We start from the raw sequence: 27,056 nt of genomic DNA, 5'->3' as shown, positions 1-27,056 counted from the left end.
AGAGAAAAAGGCTGTTCACTCTGGGAAAAGAGCATTGGCAACGCTACAATCCTTTTATTAAGAAGGGAACCAAGATGTCTTGCAGCCCTGAAAATTTATAAAGCTAAAATTGACCTCTAATATTATATAGTATATCTGTATGGGCAACAGCTTTTAACAGGAGGTTGAAAATCTACAAACTCGGTTCTGCAGGAAATTGTTCTCTATTCCGACATGTGTTCTTATTTAACGTTATTGACGAACTTGGCTTGGACTCACTGGAGACCACACCTGTTGATGGCGTATAAATTGGCTTAAATTCATTATAGACCAATAGATCTAGTTTAATCTTGTTTCTTCTATCTGATAACTATTATACTAGTGGTTCAAAAACCTTTGAAGATAATCTAAAACTAAAGGGTTTAAATTTGGGACTCTCTACTCCTATTGACGGAGCAGGAGTGCTTCAAGACAATTAAGGATTGCTTTTTGAGTGGGAATAAGAAAATTTATTCTATCTCCCAGAGTATGTCCCCTTTTGTATTTGGCATTCCCCCCTGTTGTGGTGAGATACCAAAGTTTCCAATCATTGGCCCTTCAGGCTGCGAGGAAAGCCTTCCTCTTTGCAAGACTGAACATCCATCCGTCGTGTGTTACTAAGGGAGATATATGAAAATTCCTTTGCTAACCGTTTATGTTTTTGTGAAGCCTCCCCAGATACCCTACAACACTTGTCTTTTTTGCCCATTGTATCAAAAACGAGAACAGAAATGATAATGAAAAACTGTGGAATGAATTACTGTGTAATGGATATAACTTAGTGCATTTATTGGAGGATTGTAATGGCAGATACACGATTGATGTCAAATTTTCTAATGGAGGCAACAAAAATTTGGTACAATTTGAACAGCTGTAGTGCATAGAATAACTTGTATAAGGAAGGAATTTTAGTTCTATGTAAATAATTTTAGTTAATTTTAATTGTGTATTATGTTTTTGAGATGCCTAATAAAGGTTATGATGATGATGATACAGCTTTATATAAATAAAGTATAATAATAATAATAATATATGGGATTAAAATTTACTTTAATATGTTCTTAAAAGAAAATTTCTATAAAGCAATTTGTTGGTATCACTCCATATAAATTATAGAAAATTTAGAACTTTCTCTGTGTTGGAAATGTGGAAATCCAGCAGGTACTTCTCTCACATGTGGGGTATGTAAAAACGCAAAGAATACTGGCAAGCTATACATGCAAAATAGGGGAAATACTAAATATTGAGATCCCGATGAATCCTACAATGTACTTAACTGGAATTATTACGATGACAATGGAGGAAACAATTGAGAAACTACTATTTTATATGATTAGCAGCAGAATGTCCCATGGTTGAAGCCTGGATAGTGAATTATATGAGTACATGAGCTGATAAATTGATATGTGATAAAGAAAAAAATCTTAGTAATTCAATGAAGAATGGAAACCTTTGATTTTGTATTTATAACATGACTGGGGAGAGTTTCGTAATGGGCTTGATGATGGATTACTACATTTCAAATACATTAGATTCATTAGAGTAAATAGGGATAAATAGTTTGAATATTAAGGTATGAGTAAGTTATAACAAGTGAATAAATATGAGGGAAGTAGTAATATATACTGTCTGAGAAAGAACTGAGATAACATGAGAAGAGACATGAAAGATAAGGAAGTTCATTTTGCTTTTTGTGTTGTTTTTATGTGATGTCTGTCTATTTTTTAGGTGGGAGGGTGGAGGAGCTCGAGGGATTATGTGTCTTTTATGTTTTCATATAATGTTTTGTCTATCAATGTCAATATTTTAAAAAAAACTCTCAAGATACATTTTCCTTCTCTTGAAGCTTCCAATGGCCTTTCTGTGCCATCTAAAGTAGTTCACTCCCACTGTCATTGGCTGTACAGCTTTTGATGATGCCTGATTAGAATAAAATGAATTGTTGAAACCTTGTACTAATCTGTGAGCCAGGCAACCTCTCACCCATGTCACCTGTGCTTTGCAAGGTTTCACTAGATAGCTTGGTCAGCCAGCCTGAAACCAGCACAAACCCGCCATACTTGGATAACACTGGACCACGCGAAGTGTCGCTAGAAGAAGAATGTGTGGTGTGTGCACCTTCAGTTGCCGTTGTCTTCCTTCCCAAGAATTGTACAGAGTTTTTTAAGCGAGGAATACTCTAGTTAGTTTGCCAGTTTCTTCATCAGAAATAAGCCTGCAGCACTGGTATTTGGTGGTCTCCCATTCAAGTACTACCCAGGGCTGACCCTGCTTTGCTTCCAGATCAGAAGTCTGGTGCCTTTAGACCTGCTGACAATCTAAGTGTTGCTATGCCTACTAACTTCCCAAAGAAAGTAAGGACCCAAAATGGGCTGGATCAGACCAAAGGCTATGTAGTCAGCATTCTGTTCACCACCAGTGGCCAACCAGATGACTATGAAGAGTCACAAAGCAACAAAATTCACACTCATGTCCTCCAACAAAACTGGAGTAGGCTACTCCAAATATGGAGAGAAACATATTGCCATCTCAACTAGTAGCTTAATCCTCCTGCATTTGTCTAATCCTTATTAATGAGGTCCAAATGGGTGCCCATCACTCACATTTGAAGCAGAGTAGATCTTGTTATACCACAAACAGCAGTCCTTCCCCTCCAAGCATATCCTCAGATAGTCAATTGTCCTTTCCGGCCAGTTCCGTCGGCTATCGTTTCCTTAGACAATATAATTAGTAAAGATACTGCAGATGACAGATGCAGCTGTCCGAGACCGAGCCAAATACATTATCCAGCATCCATTGTTGTAAGCAAGCATTGTCCAAACCCACACTCACAATAAGTGTTACAGAATAGGGTCTGGGCTTTTGTTAAGCAACATTTTAATGGAATTTATTACTGCATGCAATGTGTTGCTTGCAAAGGGGAAAGTGAGTTGCATCTTGATTCAGCTGGATCTGAAACTTCATTAGGGAAGTTTCTGTTTTAAATACATCTTTCATATGTACTCCAAATAAAAGTATTCTCCCAATTAAGTGGCTCTAGAGCAGAGAGAAGGGTTTTGACTTTACAGACAATGGCTTTACTTTGCAATGGATTCACCTGAATGAGTGACTTGTCTAGCCCACATACAACTCAATTTTTAATGTCTAGTTTAACAAAGAGGAATTCTGCAGCCCTTCAGTATTTTCTAGACTGCCACTCCCATGATCCTTTATCATTGGCCATGCTGACTCAGGCCACACTTTCCCAATCGGCAGGTCTCGCTCAACCCAACCTTTTAAAATGGAGACTACAAACATGCAGGGGGAAAGCCTGGACCTCAGAGAGAAGAGGAGGTAGAGTTATTTCACACTGTCTGTGACCATAAAGCAATTCCTATTGCCTGAATTTTCCACATATAGTCCATCCATCCATATTTTCAGTTATTTTCACTCACAAGCCCAGAGGGCCAGCACTTAAAACGCATCAAAAATATATAAATCCCGCCTTAAAACAGACAGCAACTTTACAAAAAGCTTCAATTAAATTTCATGTGCACATTAATGGAAGACTCTAAGAGGAAGGAAGATATCAACAATTTTAACATGTTGAATGCAAACTGTCGAGGAAGGGAGAGGTGGAGTTGGTCCATTTTAAGCAAGTACCGTATAAAACCTTTCAGTTTTCCGGAGTTAGTGAACGTAATCCATCATGCTTCACCACTAGCAAGGCGGCTAGGGCTCATGGAACTGGAGTTTAACAAACATGTAAAATGCCCAATGCTCTTTAATCTATGATCTAATCCAACGCTTTCATTATTATTATTATTATTATTATTATTATTTATTATTATTTTATTTGTTATGTTTATTTATATCCCGCCTTTCTCCCCATCCGGGACTCAAGGCGGCTCCTCCTTCCCTTCATAACAAAGAGCTATATGTTGTAATAGACACACTCATTGTCACTCAGGTGTTTATCACACTATACTCTTATAGTGCTACTATTCCACTTTGATGCTCTAGCTGCCTCCTGTTGCATTCTGGGATTTGCAGTTTTAGGAGGGGTATTAATTCTCAGGCAGAGAACTTCTCTGTCTGGAGATTCTAAATACCCTCTTAAAACTGCCAATACCAGAATGCAACAGGGAGCAGCTAGAGCAGTCAAAGTGGATAGGCACTATAAGGTATGTGGTATAAACACCTAAGTCAGCTAGGATCCCGAACCACCCTTGCTGATGTGAGTAGCTCAATGACAAGCTACAGTATGCTTGCATCTGACTAGTCTCAATAACCACACTATCCTTCAATGGCACTTCCAGTCACACCAGTGTTTGCCAAGCTAAAATAAAAATAGGACAGTCCACGCAAGAGCACTTGCAATCTCTCCCATCAATGCCTTAGCCTCAGGGAGGGAAAAAAACAGGTTTTTTAAAAAACAAAAACAATGGGTTTGGGTTAAACTGGTGGATTTTTTTTTTTGTTTGTTTGAATTGTGTTGTTTTTTGTTTTACCGAATTCAAAGATATAGCTGTGTTAGTCTGTAGAATCATGGTAGAGAGTCTTGTAGCATTTTGAGACTCACTAAAGAAAGGTGGCAGCATGACTTCAAACTACAAAATGTATCAGTGAAGTAGACTTAGTCTCCGAAAGCTCATGCTGTCAACTTCTTTCAGTTAGTCTCAAAAGTGCTAGAAGATCTCTCTATATTTCTTTAAACCAGTTTTTGCATTATGTTTTAGGGAAACATTGGAATCTGCTTATTATATTAATATTGTGAAACATATTGTAGTGTTGACAGCTTGATCAAACATGTTTATGCTAACACTAACAATCTGAAGTTATTACACTTGGTGTGATTTACATCTTCAATAAAACTTTTAGAATTTTATTGACAAGTTGGTAGCTATATATAGGAGTTCAAGACTATATAAATATAGGACTAAATCAGAAAATTAAATAGCAAATGTAGTTCAACGTTATAAAGCCACTAGCTTAAAGTAATAACTGTTTTTTACAGTGTTTTCATAAAGAGCGTAGCTGTATTACACCCAAATATGTTTTCTCCATGTACTCGAACTGTGCCTCAGTGACAATCCTCTGAATGAAATGTTTTAGGTTGGTAATGGAGGATGAGGAAAAAACAGACTCAAGTTGATACTAGTATAGAGGGAGGTACTCACCATAGGGAGCCCATCCGGGGTTGGATGGGGTCACACTTCTCCTAAAGGAACTGTATTCGCAGCTTAGGGGTGCTCCTGGGACTCATCGTCCAGCTGTCATCAAAGATAGATGCGAACGGCAAGGAGTGCTGCTATAACTTTGGTTGATATACAGCTGCGACCCTACCTGGAACCAGGGGGACCTAGAAATGGGGTACATGCCCTGGTAATCTCTCATTTCTGCAAATGCGCACCACATGGGGTAAACCCTTGTGGCAAGTTTCGAGTTTAATTTGGTGCAAAATATATGAGCCAGGTTGGTCCGCTGGTAAATCACAGATTCAGCCACATAACACCTATTTTAAGATCCTGTTCAGGTTGTCAGTCAGCTTCCAGGCTCAGTTACAAAGGTTGGTTATCACCTTTAAAGCCATCCGTGGCTTGGGGTCCAGAATACGTGTGGGAACGCCCCTTCCGTACCACCAAAAACTAAGGAATGGGGAAGAATACGATGACAGTTAGCTGAGGGTCTCCCAGAGGAACTTTTACATCAGCCGCTCCAAAAAGGTGGAATGGAAGGCGGATCTTTTTTCTTGTTGGGCGCAAACATTGGATGTAGGGAGGCCGGGAAGTAGGAATTCGAGAGCAGAGGCGTTGATAAATATAGTTGCAGCTTAGCTTATGGGCCGAGGGTAGCACGCAGCGTGCCATGGGGGAAGACGGGTAGGACTGCGATCCAGCGCCGGGGCTAGAAACTACACGGGGCGCGGGGAGAGGGAATTTTTTTCTTTTTTTTCATGCTGAGTAGGCGCGGGATGCCGAGCGCTAGATCACGAGGGGCGCGATGCAGAGGGCCGGTAGGTCCAGGGCACGGGGGCTAGTATATTCTTATATATGGTTTTCTTTTTACCGAGGGCGTCGTTCTTTGGACTCACGTCCTTCTCTTCGGTGGTGTTTCTGGTTATTCGGATAAGCGATTGGTTTTAACCATTTTGTTTGCAGTTAGTTGTGCTTCGGTCTATACAGCGTGTTGGTAGTATGACAATGAATTTAGTTTGTTTGCTTCGTTGTTTTGGTGTATATCCTTCATGCTACACGGGGTAGTGGTGAGTGGTGGGAATTAGTTATGGCTGGCGGGTCGTGTAGTCATCACAAATTCGTTCGATCGGGCGTATGTTAATCGCTCTGTGCTCATTTAGAAGTCCACGTTTGGCCGAGCGCTGGCTGAGGCCTTTTTAGGGCATAGTTGGGCGTCACAGAGGGGCTGCGGGGCACTATGAGTCTGGGTGCTAGGGTTCGAGGACAATGTGACTCACATTTGACTTGGTAAGTGTAGCCTGGCCATGGCGGTTCTATTTAGCTATATCAACCAGCGCGGCAGGCGGCGGGCCACTGGCGACATCACGCGCCTAACGGGAAGTTTTGTGGTACAGGTATGGGGTTTGCCTGTGAATAACGTTATGGTACCGTCCTGGACTCCTATCTTATTGGGGAGTGGATGAACGATACGTTAGCGTGAGGTTTTTGATACGTGTGGATCGGTAGGTTCCCTCAAACGGGAGTAAGTGGTGCGCAGGACTGTGGCGTGATCGCTGGGAGCCAGCCATTAGGTAGTTCCTTAGCAGGAGTAGTGATGCTCGGTGAGCGTAAGACGTGAGCGTGCGTCGGCGGCGCTTTCTGGTTCGTTTCTTATCCGTAGTTTAAAGGGGGGCTTTTCCCCACCAGTGGTACACTTTTTGTCCAACTCTATGGTGAGTAACAGGCCCAGGGTACGGGTTGTATGCATCAGTGGATCGGTACAGATGGCGAACATTGGGGCAGCTTGGTGGTGAGCGTCCCTCGTTCTTCCGATTCTTGTAAGGCCTAAGCTGCTTCTCAGAACCTTATTCTTCTCGACACCTGTCGATCACCTTGGCAGCTCGCATAGAAGCTTTCTTGCTACACCTCCTACGCAGTACGGTGCGTGCCCCGGCGCCCGGGCGCTCCGTTCGAGAAGAACGTGAGCTCTTTCGGGTTCTTCTCTCCTTGTCTACGCTAGCTCTTTGTTCTCCCACCTTGCGGTCTTCTGCGTTTGGTCCGTCAGCGCCCTGGCGCTTCTTTTGTTCAATATTCTTCTCATTCCTAGCTGTCTTTCTCGTCCGGCGTTCTACATACTCCGCTTGTAGCATCTGTGCTCTAGTACGGCCAAGCCTGCTCTTCTTCTGGTGCGACAGAGGCAGTCCTTTGCGTAAACGTTTGCACTGCGGCTGACTTGTCTACCTATCTGACCATTACTTGTTAGGCTCTGCGGTTCCATGCACTCCTTGCGCAGCTCCCCTCTCTTCGGCTTCCGCGGGCATGCTTCTTCGTCTGCCCCGTCTTGCTTCTCGCGTTGGACACGGTTTTGTCGACCTCGTCATCTCTTTGCTGGTTTTCCTCCTACCAGCGTCTCCTTCTCACTGGGCCTCTTGTCGCGCTGTCCTCGTCTTCCTCAGTCCCCCCCCTGTCCTCTCTTCGCTCGCGCCGCGTTCGACCTGCTGGCTACCCCTATACGGCCTCCCCCCCGTTTTCGGGGATCTCCTTGCTCGTCCTCTACCGGGCACGCACCCGGCCCGTTCTCTGCTTTCCCCGTGCTCCCTTGTCAGCTGGGCTATCGCGGTTGCGGTCCCATCTGCTGGATCGGTCGTTTGTGGGTTCCCGCTTTGCTGTTTCTCTCAACCCTCTTGCATGCGTTTGTTACTTTCTGGGAGATCCTCCTATTACCACCCTTGAGGGCTTAAACCAGGCTTTTTCACGACAGATCTCTTTCCCGCAGACCTTCCCACGAATTGAACCCCACTAAAAAGCTAACCGTCTGCTGTTTCAACTCTACTTGCCCTTCATCTTACATAAAACCGAAAAAAAAATTGTTTTTTAAACTAATTTTAATCGTGATGTTTAATTTTTGATGTTGGTGGCGGGTTGGAGGATTGTATTATTTTGGGATTTATCGTAATGTTTTTGTATTTTATTTCCTCTCGATGTAATCGCAGCCTAATATTAGGGAGCGGCAGGATAACTATTAGTTATTATATTCTTCTTCGTATTATTCTTATTTTTATTTTATGATTATTATTAGTATCGTAGTATGAGTCCTACCGATCAAAACCTTCGTAGGGAGGTCATCTCCACAATCTCTGTCTTCCAGATTAGCAACTCATTACACTCAGCCGCAATGAGAAGGAGGAACTGGAATTCTCTGGTGAAGTATAGTGGATGCTTTGCGTTTACATGCAGATGAGCTACGCCATTATTGAGGCCAACGGGTATCATACAATGTTACACAGAAAAAGACATTACATGAATCATAGCAGGATGTTTGGTGCATTTTCTCTCCCTTTTTAATGAAGGTAGCTTTTTTCTAGTGTCTTGTTTAGGTTTAATAGTTACTATAACGATGCTAGGCTGTTGTTTGCCTCGTTGTTTTTTTCTTGTCATTGTGTTCTCCGATTGGTTGGGTTCTTGGATGTTTGTCTATTGAAACGCTTCGCAAGCTGTAAGCAGCCCCCGTACTTCTTTCTTTATTTTTTAATCTGCTCGTAATTAACGAGCCCAGTCGGTCTTATCACCCTTCTTTATTAACAAGTATGGTTCAGCCAAGCTCTTTCAACTGTCCATGTGCTCCTTGATAGTATTGATCCTGCTCCTTGTCTCCTTATGATGCCTCTCTCAACATCCTCGCAACAGCACGCTTCTTATAAAACAGCCGAGAAAACTTTGGAACATCCATCATGGTTCTCTTATGAAACTACAATTCCTCTATGGGGAAAACTACGCCAAGATATCCTTGTTACGCTCCAAAACCTGCCGTAAGATACTCATTCGCGTTAAGACACATCTCTCAGGTAATTGTTTATAAGGTATAAAATGCTATCTTCCTTCTTCTCTGCATTACAGTCGACCAAAAATAGGCGGACCAACCTCATATGAAGCCGCAGACCAGCTTTATCTATTGAATCTAAACTGGAATAAGTCTACAATCATAGGTTCTATTCTTCACAACCGCTGAACGTTACAATGGAAGTTCATTAAACTTTACTGAAGTACGAACATGGCTTTTTCTTAATTTCACCCTCAACCCCGTCACTTAAATGCCCTTCTGTGTAAAATAAGCGATCTGCTTGCTGATGGACTACTGACCCTTTCAACAAGAGGTGCTATCACAATTTTTTTTTAGGGGGGGGTTTTGCGCTGTAATTAACGTGTACCACAGAAATCAATACATAATCTATTTTATCTTACAGCCACATGGGATGAGAGTAAACAGGTTGCCGCCCACCCCATAACACCAACTCTTGTGTGTTATACCAAAGCCTAAAATAGGGAAGATGTTACCTTTCGTTAACTATAATTCACCACACAATCTGCTACAATGTATTACAAATCCCTAGTCGAAACGTCACTTAAGCACCAAAGTTAACATCACCATCTTTTTTAAGTAATATAGCCAGGCTATCCAGCAAGAAGCTGTTAGCTACCAAACTGGGGGACTCTCCAGAAACCGAAACCAAACAACAAACCAAAAGGAACCCATTTGAACAACATTTGTTTTTTTCCTTTACTGATTATCCCCCACCTTATCCAAAATGGGATTCCAAGCACAGCTTGATTAAGTTATAAAAACAACAGGAGTCCCTCCCTGTGTGGCTTAAATATGATGCAACAGTACAGTCAATATCCCAAGTACAGTTTTGGTGGTCCAAGGAAAAGGTTGGGAGAGATGAACACTACAGAATTTGTCATATTTCTTCTCCGTGGTTTCCACAAGCGAAGCAGAGCCTCACAAACGGAAGTGCTAGATGGTGGTAGTCCTTCTGCTACTACAGTTCTCTCAGGCAAATGCGAACTAGATCCACCAACAATCTGGATGTAAAAAATCTGAATTATCACAGCAGGTGAGTGGACAACTACTAGCCTCTCAGTTTTGAGAGTGTTAACATGTGCAACTCATGAGTTGTACCCAGAAGCTTTCTGGAGTCCTCATATAGAAATAAGACTGTAAACCTGGTGATATAACCACCCTTTCACTTTTTCCTCTGCTGCCTAAGAAAACCCAATGAAATTCATGGAGTCACTGTAAATTGACAATGAACGTGAAAGTACATATACAATGGCCACCATAGTTCCAGGCAGGCATAAAGTACTCATTTCCATAAAAATAACTGATAAAAGGAAATTAAAACCATGAACTGCAAAGATTTAAGACACTATACATACTGTTGCATAATGCAAGAGTAAACACGTGAACATCTTGTCTTAAATATTTTATTTTCAAAAACTACGTAATTCTTTCTAAAATTTCAGTTTTTCTTCCAAGTCTTCAGATCTCTTAATTGTTCATTCTGCTGATCAGTGGAACTGAATACAACACTGACAGAAGTCATCGCAAATTATTATGTAAGCAAGACCCTCCTTCCAAAAAAAGCCCAAAAAATCTGGATTAGATTTATTGAAGTAAAATTCCAGCATTCTGGCACTTGTACCTGTCAAACATGGCTCTGTCACAAGTTATGATTGTTATGCTAGGATCAAATCATGATTTTAAACCGATCTTGTAGTTAACCAACTCTACCAGGACAACCCAGTTACCAGATTTAGGCCTCAATCCTACTGTTAGTCCTGATTAGAGTAGGACCACTGAAGCAATGGGATTTACCTATGCGTTGACTTGCTATTCAACCATTGATTGAATGAGTCTACTCTAATTAGGATTAACCAACAGGATTCCAGCCTTGTTGCTCAACTATATCAGCATTTCTCAAGCAAAAAAAAAATCTCCCTTTTTATCCTTCCCATTCGTTTGATTTTCTCCTGTCATGATAAATTTTAAGATTAAAAATTTGACTTCCCAAGTAATCCTTGCAAATTGTTCTCACTAGTTTGTAAGAAAAATCAATCCCTAGTTCAATTTAAAAAAAGTAGGCAAAATTCTGTGGTTATGTTTTAACATACATTTCTTTCCTGGGAACAGGGGTCCACAGCTTTCACCAGATTCTCAAAGGAGTGAATGACAGGTTAAGAACCCACTGGTCTATACTAAGAAAATATTTTGTGACTTGATTAGTGCCTTGCATTTATCTGAACAGCTGATTCATAATAACTTTTCTCTGGATTAAATTACAATCCATCTCGAACATCCTTCCAAAAACAGAGAGCCAAATAATTATTCATGATCATTTATAACAATGCTATTCATTCCAAACAACCAAGACACTGCTAGAATTAAAGCCCAGATTAAGGATTCCACATGTTCAATCTGTGATTAAGTAACTGATTAATCTCATTTGGTCTTGCTTTCAGAGCTAGTGCCTATCATAAATGTTAGTATGTGCATGCATGTTACATGCCTTCAAGTCATTTCCTATTATGGCAAACCTATCATGGGGTTTTCTTGGCAAGATTTGTTCAAAGGAATTTGCCACTGCCTTCCCCTGAGGCTGAGAGCATGTGACTTGTCCAAGAACATAATTCATAGGACAATTCAAAGCCTCAATCCTGAATGACTTAAAATCAACTCCTACTGATCTTCATTTGCTTGGGATTCTTTGTAATAGAAATAAAGTGCAACAGGAGTTGATTTATTTTAATTGGTTCAGGGCTGAACAATTTCTGCTTATCCTCAATTGAATTTGAGATATTCATCTTACAAAAAAATATATATCTAGAGTCAGCCCTCCATATCCACAGAGATTTTATCCACAGATTCAACCATCCATGGCTTGAAAATATTTTTGAAAATATATGAATTCCAAAAGCAAACTTTGACTCTTTAATTTTATATATGGGACACCAGTTTACCGCCATTGTATTTAATAGAACTTGAGCATCCACAGATTTTGATATCCATGGAGGGTCCTGGAACCAAATCCCAGCGGATACCAAGAGTCTACTGTACATAGGAAGTTAAACTTGACTTGTTTAGGTGCTCTCTTTGTTTTTAAGACAAAGGATAGCACATACACACTAAAAGAGAAATTTAAAATAAAGTCTACCCTCACGCTCTCCAAAAGTGAATCTACAGCTCTTTATCAAAAAGTTAAAGCCTGTTGGGCTTAAACCTGGGCAAAAATATATGACTCTTCAGATGCAAACTGTGAATATTTAGCCAGCCAAGAAGTAAGACCGTTTAATTTCCTCATTCTACGGTATTTTGTTAACTACCAGAACTAGAAAGCTCATGATCCTTTTTGGAAAATCCGATACACATATGCAGCAGAGCTAACTCCTGAGTAAGCAAAGCATGTTTAGACTAACTGCAATTCTTTTGCCCATACTTATTTGGGAGTAAGCTGTGCCTAAGCCACAGAAACTACCAATGGGTATGCAGGACTGTGCTACAGAGCTACATGGTATTGCATGGCATCCATGTAGACATAAAAATAGCACCAATCAGAAATTAGTGTCAAGACAGCTCTCTAAATTCATGGATGTTACTTTTGTAATGCAAGAGGCCTAGGGGATGAGAAAGTTCATGCTCCAAACCTCTGTGCAGCAAGTACTGTGTGTGTTTCAACTCTTATAACTATCAATTTTCATGCAATTTTTGTGCATTAAAATGTGTGCATGCCTGTTCACTAAATCCAATTTATAAACCTGAATTTAAATCAGTCTAGATTTAAATTAAGTCACCTTGATTTAAATACATTCACACTGAAAGTCATTAAGTTCAATGTGACTTTGCTTCCTCTGGACTGAGTCCAATGTATATGGGAGGTTTGGAAGGTAATATTATCATTATGAGTTTGGCTATACTTTTAAGGAGGTTTACTAGGGGCAAAGAGCCACTGAACTCAGTGGAACTTACTTCTAAGTGTTTGGCACTATCCTGCAACAAAGCAATTCACGGATTCCCACAAATGATTTTGTTCGCATGGCTTGCGCTTATACCCACAAGAAAGATTAAAGCTCAGTTCCGGCTATACAGTTCGGTTCTCTGCCTTTCAAGATGCCTGTAACTTCCAATTAGCTAGTGACCAATTAAGAGCATGCCTTTAGATTTCTAAGGGCGCATCTTCCACTTGCTTCACTTAGCAGAAATGCATCTTTGTAATGCAAGATCTTAGATTCTAACTTGATTAGTCTATGAGAGCTTTCTTCATGGTCACTATGAGATTAAAACCAAGACAGACAGGACAGCAACAATTCCCCGTTTGTGTCTTATTCCAGGCCCACTCCCCACCCCACCCCCTGCGTTAAATTCCAGCCTGAGGAAAAGTTGTATATAACTTTGAAGTTTGCATACCACATTATGTGCGCTAGCTGAGCCCCAGAAAGCTATTATCTTATGGTCCCTGTGATGTTTTCTTTTGACATCTTGATCTTAAAATGATTGAGGTTGAGAGGAACTGCTGGACCTCTTACCCTTTCCCGTCACCACTCCCTTCTCCTTCTGTGTCGTGTCTTTTTAGCTTGTAAGCCTGAGGGCAGGGAACCGTCTAACTAAAAAGATTGCATGTACAGCGCTGTGTAAATTTACAGCGCTTCATAAATAAAGGTTAATAATAATAATAATAATGTAGGAATATTTGTGAATATCAAATTAATAGTAAAAACCTATGTGTCTACTCAGCAGTAAGTCCTACCAAGTTTAAGAGTACTTATTCCAGAAAAGTATGTGTGTATATATAGTAAGAGTGGTAACTGTGTGACCCTCAAAATGCTGCTGAATCCAATTTTCTAACCCCTGGCTATTCAACCTAGGGTTGGTGGGACTTACAGTCCAACAGCGTCTGAAAGCAGGCAAGATTCCGAACCATGATGTATAAGACAGTAGGTTCAGGATTTAAGGAAGAACCTTAAGTGGATCCCCCCCTCCCCAAACAATCCTTTCTAAGACCACAACAGTACTATAAAGAAGATGAGCTTCTGAATCTTCCAGGAATCTTCATCAATGCTGAGTACCACTGAACATCACTGGTTCTGTAATACCCAGCCTCATGAATAATCCTGGAGGACTTGAACTCTCCTTCTTAATGAGGCAGGCCCAGCTCCACCATGCCTAGGCCCTGAAGGAGATGAAAGGCCCTCCCTCCAGTCCAACTGCCATTGCCCTGGCCTCAGAGAGACAGAGGAAGAGGCTGGCAGGGCTCCATCATGCCTAGGCCCAGAAACATACCTAGGCCCAGAAACAGAAGGAAGGTCCTCCCTTCACCCCAACTGCCATAGCCCTGGCCTTGGAGGGAAAAAAGAAAAGGCAGGCACAGCTCCACCATGGATGGATCCTGAAGCTGAGGAAAGGCCCTTCCCATCTCAGATGCCACTGCCCTGACCCTAGTGGGAGAGAGGAATGGGGAAGTATCTGCTGGGCTTAATTCCCTCCCCTTTGTCTTCTCTTAATTAGACTGTAACCCTGAGAACAGGGAACTGTTTTGTTGGTCTTTCACTTGTAGAGCACCATGTAGAGTGGTGGCGCTACATAAACAAATAAAGTAGTGGTCCCAGAAGGGTATTACCCAATATAGATTTTTGATTCTGTTCATGGACCCAATATAGATTTTTGATTCTGTTCATGGATCATTGTACAGCTGTAGTAATTTTCAGCTGTACAATACAGGCAAGTAATTTTACAGGACCGTTCCTTTGCTGTTGTCTATGCACAATCCACTAGGCCCCACCAATATACAACTGCCTCTGCTGATGGCCATGCATCAAGCAAGACATCTATCTGTTTAAGGTCTCTCCCAGAGCAGTAAAAAGGACATCTTGCTCAGCATCCCACTATTTTTGTCTCTTCCACACCACACCATTATAGCACTATGCCATATGAACTGTCATGCTATGGAATCCTGGGATTTGTAGCTGGCTATTTAGAATTCTCTTCTGCTGGAAAGCTCTAGCGTCTCACCAAACTACAAATCCGAGGATTCCTCAGGATGGAGCTACAGCAATTAAAGAGGAATCAAAGTGGTGGGGCAGTGGCTAAATGCCTGTGCTGTGGCCACAAGGTTGTGAGTTCGATCCCAGGGGCTCCAATGTCCACTCAGCCTTGCATCCTTCCATAGGTTGCTAAAATGAATACCCAGCTTGTTGGGGGCAATTACCTTATACATTGTAAACTGCTTAGGGAGTGGTCAGTTCACTGATAAATGTTATAGAAATGTACTGATGATTGCCATTGCTAGTGTGAGAAGGGAAGTAATGACCACAAAAAAGGTAGTACATATGCTAAGGAATGAAGCACACAAGGAGAGAAAAAATACAAAGGAGAGAAACAGTTGTTAATTACAGAAGGGGAACAGCTGCCTCTTCCCAAAGAAAATTCCATACTGAGGGAATGTGTAGGTCTTGGCAAGCGTCCCAGGGGTCAAAGTATCACAGAGAAAGCCAGACAGCCCTTCAAGGTTTCCTCTCCCTCCTTTCTGTCTTTTCTAGTGTTTCAGCAGTTGGTGGCCATCAATATTAAAACAACTGCAAGATGAACCAGAAGCAGTGCTACCCAACCCGAGTTAGGGCTGTTGGATATGGGCCTAGCTCACACACACACACACAAAGGCAACGGTACCCCTGGATGTAGCCTCGAGTTTCTGCTGTTCTGGCAGGTTTTTAGCTGAGTTATCGATAAGCGAGTGTGCAACCAACTGAAGCCCAACTAACAGCATCTCTGTAACCACTTCCTTCCCAGCATCCCCACTCCCAAAAAACAGGCTTGCTTAAGTGCTCTCCCAAGAAGGCAAAAGCAGCCAGAAGAAGCAGCCCAGATCGGGTACCAAGACATACCACCGCCAATTGGTATAGCAGACTGTGTCCATGACCCTACCTTTAAATCCCTGGCAAAGAGAAGCGGGGAGTGAGACAGGAACTGCAATGAAAATATTAAACTGATAGCAGCAATGAATGCCCTTCCAAGAAGGAGGAGTTGAAGAAGAAGATAAAGAAGAAGAATCTGTCTGTAGAGTTCAGAAAGGGCTGGGGCATGGAATAACAGAGATTTGGGGAGGAAGGGAAAGCAGAGCAGCCTGCAGTCTGTTGGTAGGAAATTACTGTAGCTGAAAACTGCAAAAAGAAATCTAAAACTACAAGGATACCAGAGGAGAACCAGTCTGGTGTAATGGTCTGATTGTCGGACTATGACGCCAGGGTTTGAATCCCAATTCAGCCAAGTCACACTCTCTCAGCCTCAGGGGATGGGTGGCAATGGCAAACCTCCTCTGAACAAACCTTGCAGAGAAAACCAGATGATAGGGTCACCCTAAATTGGAAAGGCACTTGAAGGCACACAACAGCAACAGAAACGCTGCACATTAGGAAGAGTCCCCTTGGCTGATGTATGTGACATTGAATGATTCCCATTATGGGAGAAAAGTGGGATATAAATCCCTTAAATAAATAAATAAATAAATAAGGGAGGCACCAAAGGGTTTGGAGCAGAGTGAGGGCAACTTTCGCCATGGCCATCCTCTAAGGCTGAGTGTGACTTGCCCAAGGTCACCCAATGGGTTTCTATGGCTGAGCTGGGATTTGAACCCTGGCCTCCAGAGTCCTAGGCTGCATCCACACTGCAGACATAATCCAGTTTGACACCACGTCAACTGCCATGGAGCCATGCTATGGGATCCTGGAATTGTAATTTGTTGTAGAGAGCAGTCTTGACAGAGAAGTCTGAACAGCTCACAAAACTACAACTCCCAGGATTCCACAGCATGGAGCCCTGGCAGTTAAAGTGGTGTCAAAAGCCAGATTATTCCTACAGTGTGGGTGGTCTCCTAGTCCAAAATAAGGGGAGAGAGGGGCAAAAGCCAATAGAAGAAAGCACAGAAGGAGATGGAAGCCCAAGATAGCATCTGCACTGCAGAAGCAATCCAGTCTGACACTGCTTTTAAATGCCATATCTCAGTGATAAGGAATCCTGGGAAATGTAGTCTTGGGAAACATTTCGCCTCCTTTCTCAGAGGCTCTGGGGCCAAGAGGAAAACTACAAAACCCCAGAAACCCCATAGCATGGACCCCTGGCAGTTAAAGCACTCAACCTGGGTTATTTCTACAGTGCTGATGCAGGTCCAAACACAATGCAGAAATCATCTACCTTTAGACCGCTTTAACTGCCCTGGCTGAATGCTAGGGGATCCTGGGAAGTGTAGTTTTGTGAGACATTTAGCCTTCTCTCTCAGAGAACTCTAGTGCCACAATAAACTACAACTCCCAGGATCCCCTAGCATTAAGCCTGGGCAGTTAAAGCAGCCTCAAACTTTATTATGCCTGCAGTGCAGGTGCAGCCTTTATGAAGGCGTGGTGCCACATCAAGCTCCATTCCCCGGGATCCCCTTTCCCTGAGTCAGGGCAGTTAAAGCGGTCTGAAAGCGGGATGTTACTCCTGCAGTGCGGATGCACCAGAGAGAGAGAGAGAGAGAGGGCCCCTGCAGTGGCGCTGTGGCCGAAGAGAGGGAGGGAGCTAGGCCCAGAGAGCCGGCGGAAGAAAGAAGAAGAGGCACCCTGCCTCCCTCCCTGGATCCTCCACTGACCGATCACCTCCTGCAGTTCGTAGGCGTCCCGGCAGATGGGCCAGCCGGCGGGTTGCGGGGCCGGAGGAGACGGGGAAGGAGCCGGGGCAGGAGGCTGAGGCTGGGCAGGAGCCGGAGCCGGAGGAGGAGGCGGCTGAGGCTGGGGCTCCAGTGGAGGCTGAGGCTGGGGCTGCTGCTGCGGCGGCGGCGGCGGCTGCTGGCCGTGGAGAGGCGAGTCATTGGGCTCCGCCATTGCGCTGCTGATCAGCGCGTCTCCTTCTTCTTCTTCTCCTCCTCCTCCCAACTTCCTCGCCGGCAGCACCTTTAACCCCCCGATGCTGCTGCTGTTGCTGCTGCTATGGCTCCCGCCCTCCGTCTCTGCCATCCTCCTAGTCCTGACAGCAGCAGCAGCAGCAGCAGAGCCGGCCGCCGAGGAAGGGAGGAGGAGGAGGAAGGCGGGGAGAGGGAGAGGCCGAGGCCGCCTTCGATCTCCACGCCTCTCTCTCTGGCAGGAAGGGAAGGGCCCAGGGCCCCGCCAAGGAGCAGGACGGAGAGAGAGGGATCCTTCAGACACAAGCAGCAGCTCCACTCAGAGGCACCGGGGGAGCAGGATGGAGGGCCAGCAGCAGGGGAATGGAGGACACCATGAAGCCCCAAGCAGAGCGATGCAAACCCAGGGCCCTTGCTACGCCTGCGCCAAAAGGAAGACACCATGACTCCATAAATAGGGTCACAACACTCATAGGATGAGGGGGTCACACAGGCAAGGCAAAATGGAAGACAATGACTAAATAAATACATGTACTCATAGAAAGGTAGATGGGTGCCCCTTAGGCCTGCTCCAAATGGAGGACATGACTCAATAAATGAGCTCAAAACACTCATAGGAATTCAAGGGGAGCAGCCAAGGTAAAATGGAAGGCCTTCAAGGAAAACAGAGGACACGACTAAATAAATACTCATAGAAAGGTAGATTGATGACACCCCCCTAAAGAAGTTGAGAATATGACCAAATAAAAAGCTCAAGACACTCAGGAATACCAGGCAGGGCCTCAGCGCAAAGAAGGCCCACATAAGGTAAAATGTAATGGAGGACGCTCAAGGAAAACAGGACAAGGCCAAATGAACAAGGTCAAAACTACTCATAGAAAGGTAGATGGGTGCCCCTTAGTCCTGCTTCAAATGGAGGACATGACTCAATGAATGAGCTCACAACACTCATTAGGAATCGGGGTGACTAGATGCCCTCATCACCAAGGAGGACCAGGCAATGTAAAATGATGTGACTAAATAAAATGCTCAAAACACTCATTTACATATCTATGGCCCTTATCACAGGAGCAAAATTTGAAGTTATCCCAGGGTCAATGTGAAGGCAATGCAGAGGCAGTCATGGGGTTTCAAGTTTGTTTATCACACGATGCCAAACGCAATCAAGGGCCATCCTAAACACAATCAGCGGTCATTCCAGGGTTAGGTAAATTCAGGGGGGGGGGAGGATTGTTTAAGATGGCTCCCGACTGAAACCCCATGATTGCCCCTGCATTGCCTTCACATTGAATCTGGGATAACTTCAAATTTTGCTCATGTGATAAGGGTCATAGAAATGTAAATTCATGCTCCTTAGTCCTGCTCCCAATGGAGGAGATGAGATCAAAACACTCATACATATCAAGGTGACCAGAGGTCCTCACAGCAAAGAAGAGGCAGGCAGTGAAAAACCAAAGACCTTCTAGGAAAATGGAAGATATGGACAAATTAAAAAGTTAAAAACAATCATAGAAACACAAATTCATGCTTCTCAATACCGCACTACACTTACAGCACTATCATTCTACTTTTATTGCTCTGGCTGCCTCCTGTTGCATTCTGGGATTTGCAGTTAAGGGAGGAGCATTTACAATTCTCAGCCAGAGAACTCTTAGGCTTCACTGAACTACAAATCCCAGAACACAGTAGGAGGCAGCCAGAGCAGTTAAAATGGAATAATAGCACTATAACAGTGTAGTCCAGTATTGTATCATGCTCAAAATGGAGGACATTTTAGAATTCTTCCTGAACAGAAAGTTGAAATGGAGGACATGGCCTGGAAAAGGAGGACCTTTGGGCACCCTGACTGGGCCGGGGGAGGAGGAGGAAAGGGATGCTTTGGGCCATTAATGGTAGACATAATACAGTTCCACACCACTATAACTGCCATGGCTCCATCCCACAGAACTGGGCAGATGAGTGTCTAGTTCAATGGAAATAATAAGTCCACTCTATTCTGCTTTGGTCAGGCTTCACCTGTAATACTGTGCCTACTTCTGGGCACCACAATTCAAAAAGGATGTTGAGAAGCTGAAACATGTCCACAAGGAGTCAATGAAAATGGTGATGGGTCTGGAAACCATGCCTTATGAGGAATGACTTAGGGAGCTGGGTATGTTTAGCCTTGAGAAGAGATGATTAAGAGGTGATATGAGAGCCCTTTTTAAATACTTGAAGGGATGTCATATTGAGAAGGGAGCAAGCTTGTTTTCTGCTGCTCCAGAAAACAGGACCTGGAACAATGGATGTAAGCTGCAGGAAAAGAGGTTCCACCTCAACATTAGAAGGAACTTCTTGACAGTAAGGGCTGTTCAAGAGTGGAACGCACTCTCCTTCTTTGGAAGTCTTTAAACAGGCTGGATGGCCATCTGTCGGGGATGCTTTGATTGTGAGTTCCTGCATGTATAATATTTACACTGACCCGTGGATAAGTCAACTTAGGTTTGTGGGGTGAATTTTTTGACTAAAATTTCTAGACTTGTACATTAGTATATACAGTACATAGAGAGATCTTGTAGCACCTTTGAGACTCAATGAAAAAAAGAAATGGTCAGCATGAGCTTTCATAGGACTTTTTCACATGGGGAAAATTGGAAGGTCATTGTGACAACTGGTCACAATGCAGGGTCATCCAGGGCATTAGGGACAATCTCGCAATTGCTTTTCAGATGATGCTGTGCACAAACCGGTCAGACTCCAGACAGAAAGTGAGGTGAATCGGAATAAGCATTTTCACAAAATTACTGTGTTTTCATTTATGAATTTGCTCTCTTCACGTAATAGCAGCCATTTGAAAACCAAGTCCCCGATTCTCCCTGTTCCCAGATTTCCCAGGGTTCCTTCTTGTGCCAAGGAGAGGGAGAAAGGATTGTTCACATATGTCTTTCTTTTTTCAGCAAGGAACAGCTGGTGGGAGAGCAAGAGAGAAGACATTTTGGAATTCCTCCTGTACACGAGGGAGAAATTGAAGACATGTCCTGGAAAAGGAGGGCATCTGGGAGGCATCTGCCCTCGCTGGAATCAGGTAGGTTTATGGACCAGCCCTGTCCTCTTTCTCTCTAGTGTGTGTGTGTGTGTGTGTGTGGTTTTTTGTTTTGTTTTGTTTTTGTGGTTTTAAGGGAGTTTGCAAAAGGAAACCTCAGCCTTCCTTCCTCTGAAACAGCTTCTGGGGCAAAGAGGATTTTCTTCCCCATCTCCCTTCCCTCTCTGGAGCATGTCTGTGTGTGCACTTGGAGAAATGACATTTTGGAGCATGTGCAAAAAGTTTATTTCCAAGCTAGCAAAAGGATTTGTCCTTATCTGTCTGAAACCCAAATTCACTTTTGACCCACTTTCTGGCCTAAGTAATGTGCTTTTAACTCCTTGTTGTGCTTTGTGTGTGATAAGCATTAGCAAATTTGCTTGCTTTTCTGGGATGCCAACACTTTAACCATTTTCGGGATGGAAGCACACAGGCCCCCCACGTGAAAAAGTCCTGAGACTTCAATCTACTTCCTCAGACGCATTAGTCTGAAGTTTACAAAGTAGCCTGAAGTCTACGAAAGCTCATGCTGCCAATTTCATGCTTTCATTTAGTCTCAAAGATGCTACAAGATCCCTCTACATACTGATTCTACAGATTAACACAGCTACATCTTTGAATTTGTATATACAGTACTTTCTTAAATCTCTTGCTCTCTGGCCTCAGTCGAGCTGAATTCTAGCACATTCACATATTAAAACTCAACAGACACCAAGTTCTGACAGACTTTATGGTTTAATTCTGCTTATTACTGGCAGATATTTGAAGGTTATGTCAAAATAATATTGGACGTTATTGAGGGATTATGAAACTCCACTGCGACGCAGACTCACTGATGAGAACAAATGATAAAATCTTGTTCCTAATAAAATAAACTGAGACCTGGGAAGGCCAAGTTAAAGCCTCCCTGTGTATACCATATAAAAAAAGATAAATAGAGCAGGGGGGAGCTGCTTTGTAGCTATGTCGAGGATTTGTAAGCAGAAGTTCTTAAAATGAGTATATCTTTATTGAGTTCTAGGCAACAGAGATTCCTTTATAAGAAAGCATGCTAGTCTTTTTGATTGAAGACATGTGAATCATATCCCAGTGCTTCTATTTTTGTATTTGTAGAACCAATATGGTGTAGTGGTTTGACTATTGGACTAGGAATATGGGAGACCAGGGTTCATATTTCCATTCTGTTGTGGAAGCTAACTGGGTGATTTTGGGCAAGTCACACTCTCTGAATCTCGGAGGAAGGCAATGGTAAACCTCCACTGAACAAACCTTTCCAAGAAAATCTTGTGATGGGGTCAGTATACACAAAACATGTTTGGCTTGCCCATATGTGTATTTATTTGATAATTGTTTGAATGCTGTTGTCGTTGTTATATTTGTTTAAATCCTGATTTCCCCCCAAAAAAATTGGGACACAAAGTAGCTTAGAAATTAAAACAACAATGCAATTTTAAAAAAAATACAAAAGTGAACACTAAAACAGAATTAAACCAGTAACCATCACTCATTGAGAGAATAAAATACAGTTAAAAAGATAAAAGCGCTTAAAAGCAGTACATGTTAAAACAATTAAAAATACTAAAACTCATTAAAACAATTAAAATATAATGATATACAAACCCTTAAAAATCTCAAAAGCAGCAGCACCACACAACATTAAGAGCCAGCAACCTTAACCATTTGCAAAGGCCTGGAAGCACAAAAATTTGCCGATATTCAAGCCCCATTGGCTTGAATGGTGGTATGCATGACCCCATTTTATTCCCCTCTGTTTGCTGCCTGAGAATGGGTGAGGGACATGGACTTCAAGTCCATGGAAACAAAGGGGCGATTATTGCCCCAAATGCCCTCTAGGTGATATGGGGACATTTTCCTCATGTCTTGGGGCTTCTAAGTGAGTAGAAGTTATTTCTTGTTTCAAAAAAGGCTTGGGCAAGGGGGGAGGGGGCAAAATAGGATGGAAATGCCGATCCAGACACATAGTAGAGGGCATTTGAGGCAACAAAAATTTGAAAAATTCATTTTTTTAACACTGAGGGGGTTTGGGGGGCCTCCAGACATGCTGGAAATGTCCTCTACACTACCTAGAGGGCATTTTGGAGCAAATAAGTTGACTTCAGAGGACCCTAGGAGCCATATAAATGGTCCTATGGGCCTACATGCAATCCGTAGAATGTAATCTGCCCACTCTTGATGTAAGCAGATTAAAAACCTACTAATTTAACAAGGTAAAACCATTTAAAAGGTTAAAAAAATTCAAATCATGTATACGTACATTTGGTGGTAAATCAGATAGACCCTCCCAAATAAATAAATAAATAAAATTTATTTATAGCCCGCCTTTTCACGAGGAATCAAGGCAGGTTACAACATCTAAAAACAGTGTGTTACATATAATATCCAATTAAAATGTATCTCTCCCCACCCTCCCATCACAAATTATAAAACAAAATTACATAAATTACAATATAAAACCTTATAATGATAAAATCAAGAAAGTTGAGGAAAAGAGGAAAGGACTTTATAGTAGGAGGGAGAAGATGCTATCACGCTTCAGTACAGGTGTTATATAATCAGATCTTGATGAACCCGCAGCCAACCTGGCTGCCATATTTTGTACCAGTTGAAGTTTCCGAACTAAGCACAAGGGTAGCCCGTGTAGAGCATGTTATAAAAGTCAAACCAAGAGATTACCAGTGCATGTACTACTGTTTCTACGTCTCCCGGCTACAGGAAGGGGCGCAGCTTGCGTATCAGCCAAAGCTGATAACAGGTGCTCCTGACCATCGCATCCACCTGAGCTGTCATTTGAAGTGACGAGTCGAGGAGCATCCCCAAACTGTGGACAGAGTCCTTCAGGGGAAGTGGGACCCCGTCCAGAACAGGCTGACATATCTCCATTCCTGGATTTGGGGTCACTATAACAAGTACCTCCATGTTGTGTGTGTGTGTATAGTGTTTAGCATATTTTATTCAAAGCACAAAAGCAACACATTAAGTGCCACATTTTTTCCAAAAAAGTTTTTCAAAGGGGCTCATCTTACAATCTAATTGCAAGAAGAAAAGAAATTCTTATGAACCACATGATGACAAATTTAATCCGTGTTCTGCTAACAATAAAATATGTTGGTGTTTTCTAGTCTTCTTTTGAGAAAAACCTTCACAGAACCAATTACATATACCTAAAAAATTACAAAGTAAAACCTTAGAATATTCAATACAGAAATAATTAAAATTAACATAACATTGAAAGTAGCAGGCCTCTAAAAACAAAGTAAGACATGGATGCTAAAGTATCATCAGGTGACAACCCTAATAGCTGCAGTGGAGGAATTTCTAGCTAGCAGACAAAATCTCTGTCAAGAGAAATCCACTTTTTTTCCCCTTTCCTTTTCTCTCTCTCTCCAAATATCCCAGCTGTTCTACATATACTAAAGGTGTGAATAATGTAGCCCTCCAGACCTTGTTGGACCAAACCCATAGGCAATGGTAAGAAATCCCAGGATTTACCCAAGGTCATCCAGTGGGTTTCATAATTGAGCTGGGAATCAAAACCTGGTCTCCAGTGTCGCAGTGCAGCACTCAAACCACTGCACTGCTCTGGCTCATTGTATGTACCCACTTAGGATCAATAGGGATTACTGCCATATAAGTAGAGATTTAAAATTTCTGGAAATGTTGAAGCCATGGGGGGGGTAGTTTTTTTTCCAGGGTTTTTTATTCTGAGAAAAATGGAAATTTTCAGAAAAAATTTAAAAATGTAACATTAGTACTTTTTACAGATTGGAAGTCACTCTGTTACTTTACCAACATACAGTGCAACAAATGGAGTAATCTCCTAACTTTAGTTTTCCTAGTTTATGTGGAGTAGGCAAAAAAATAAAAATAAAAAAATAAAAAAGCCAGAAGAAATTATCAATATTAGTAACAAAGAAAATTATTTATATTTCTACAGTATCAAAAATGTGTGGGAGAGAGGAAGGACTAAGATTCAAATAATATGCATCAAATTTAATCAGACTCGTTTTCCAAGCTCTGGGCTGTATCTGCACTGCAGAAATATTCTAGTTTGACACCACTTTAACTGTCATGGTTCAGTGCTAGGGGATTCTGGGAATTGTAGTTGTGGCACTAGAGCTCTCCGACAGAGAAAGCTAAATGTCTCATAAAACTGCAGTTCCCAGAATTCCATAGCACTGAGCCATGGCAGTTAACATGGTATCAAACTGCATTATTTCTGCAGTGTGGATGCAGCACTGGTTATTAGTATCAGTTTCAGTCTCTGCTTCTGCTTCATTATGTTTGTCATAATTCAGTTGTCATGGACTAAGTTTACCCGGATTGAAACAAGCTTCTCTACCCTTTCACACGTCAGTTTATTTCTTGAATTAGCATGAGTGTTTCCAAACATACACCAGATTCTTTCAATGCTAAAGGAAGAAATGCATCTGGCTCTTCCAGTGGAGAGTTCAGTTTGTAACCTAGGACTTGCTTGTTCTCCTCATTCAGTTCACAGAAATTAGAATAATCTGATACTGTACATAGTTTTTAGAAATGATTTGGGAAATATATTAACACCTTGTCTTAAAGATTTTATTCGTCATGCTAAAATAAAACATTCCATAATTGATTTGCTTCCTTTTTCTCAATTTTTTCCAATTTTTCAGAAAAAACCAAGCATTCGGGGGGGAAACTGGAAGGTGTGTTTCTGAATTTTTCTGGGTTTCCCCCCCACCCCCCGACCTTCCCATTTCTACATGTAAGTATTTATAGGATTGCATTCTCACACTGCAGTCCTAGATCTAGAACAGTCCTTGATAGTTCTGGCATATTAGAGATGCTAAAATTGTAATCCCATACACACCTTCCAGAATGAAGAAATCCCACTGAATTCAATTTCTGACTAATTTCACCCCCATTGGGCTGTTCTGTAAGAATCTGAACTGTCACTGCTGATACCATGACATCTAAGTGCATGTCAAAGCTATACACAGAGTCATTGTTAGTGAACACTATTGTCCTGCCAAGGATTTGCCAGAATAAGGACACGAGACATTTCCAGAGCAGGACAATCCATCAACACAGGAAAAATGCTTTACTCTCTGCTAGATGGACTCCAGCCAACTCCTCCATTTTAATTCAGATATTTAAAAAGAAACGTCTACAGAGGTTATTGTGCACATAATGCCATGTTACATACTAGCTTGGCTATCCTGCTCTGCTTAGCAGCTGCTATAAAAGTATGTAATGTATGTAATTTTGTCCAGAATGTTCTAACAGGTGGATACAGTGGGCCCTTAGTATCTGCTGAGGTTTGATTCCAGGAGCCCCTGTGAATACCAAAATCCATGGATATTCAGGTCCCATTAAATACAATGACTAGTACTGTAAAATGGTGTCCCTTATATAAAATGGCAAAATCAAGCTTTGCTATTTGGAATTTATATAGATTTTTAAAAATATTTTCAAGCTGCAGATGCTTGAAGCTATGGATAAAGAAGCTGTGGCTAAGGAGAGCTGACTGTATTTCCCTGTCTCCCCAACCTGGCTTTGGTGAAGTTCAGTTGGGGTCAGCCATAGACATGTTGAGAAAACTGTACATGATATGGCATAGCCTTCCCTGCAAGAAGTCTTTTGCACAAGCTCCACAGCAGTCATGCTATTAAAAATAAAATGGGAACATACCACTTTCAAGGCAGCTATCATTGCATCTCCTCTCATTCTTTCAACTGAGGCTGCTGTTCCCATCACTCTCTCTTCCTGACTGTCCCTTCACTCCACCTGCCTGCCTTTAGAGTTTTTTCCTCCAACTTTTTTCATGCAGTTCTGGAGCTCTGCTACTGTCATTGAAGTAAAAAAGAAAGTAAGTAAGTAAATAGAAAATAAATAAATAAAGATAACCAAGCAAAACAAGGGGGAAGGGGGACAGGAGGCAACACTGACACCACATGATGTCCAGTCTTGCAACTGCCTCAGCAGTGATGTTTCACAGCTGGGGACATGTGTGCTTGCCATGTAATTGATGGGTTTTCCCCCATCAATGAAAAGCAACAGTTCAGAGACAGAGTAGTTACACCTTGGAGGTGTCATGTTGCAATGAATATGGCCAGTGCC

At 42.3% G+C, this 27,056-nt stretch overlaps 1 protein-coding gene and 1 long non-coding RNA gene across 2 annotated transcripts in view; one reads left to right on the top strand and one right to left on the bottom strand.

The window, feature by feature from the left end:
* STK39 (serine/threonine kinase 39) overlaps nucleotides 1-18,013 on the bottom strand; it is a 167,603-nt gene extending 149,590 nt beyond the window's left edge. Inside the window, exon 1 of the mRNA XM_042458437.1 lies at nucleotides 17,633-18,013. Within this exon, the coding sequence (XP_042314371.1) occupies nucleotides 17,633-17,996 (364 nt within the window). The 5' untranslated portion in view covers nucleotides 17,997-18,013. The remainder of the gene's footprint in view (nucleotides 1-17,632) is intronic.
* A 2,838-nt stretch (nucleotides 18,014-20,851) lies between these two features.
* LOC121919320 lies at nucleotides 20,852-24,409 on the top strand. The gene is made up of 2 exons (XR_006101444.1): nucleotides 20,852-20,945; nucleotides 23,676-24,409. It is a non-coding gene; the product is annotated as an uncharacterized LOC121919320 (long non-coding RNA).
* The last annotated feature ends 2,647 nt before the right edge of the window (nucleotides 24,410-27,056 follow it).

This window comes from Sceloporus undulatus, chromosome 1, assembly GCF_019175285.1.
Source record: "Sceloporus undulatus isolate JIND9_A2432 ecotype Alabama chromosome 1, SceUnd_v1.1, whole genome shotgun sequence".
NCBI classification, from domain to species: domain Eukaryota; kingdom Metazoa; phylum Chordata; class Lepidosauria; order Squamata; family Phrynosomatidae; genus Sceloporus; species Sceloporus undulatus.
Note: the sequence above shows the minus strand (reverse complement) of the source record. Positions and strands in the feature narration are given on the sequence as shown.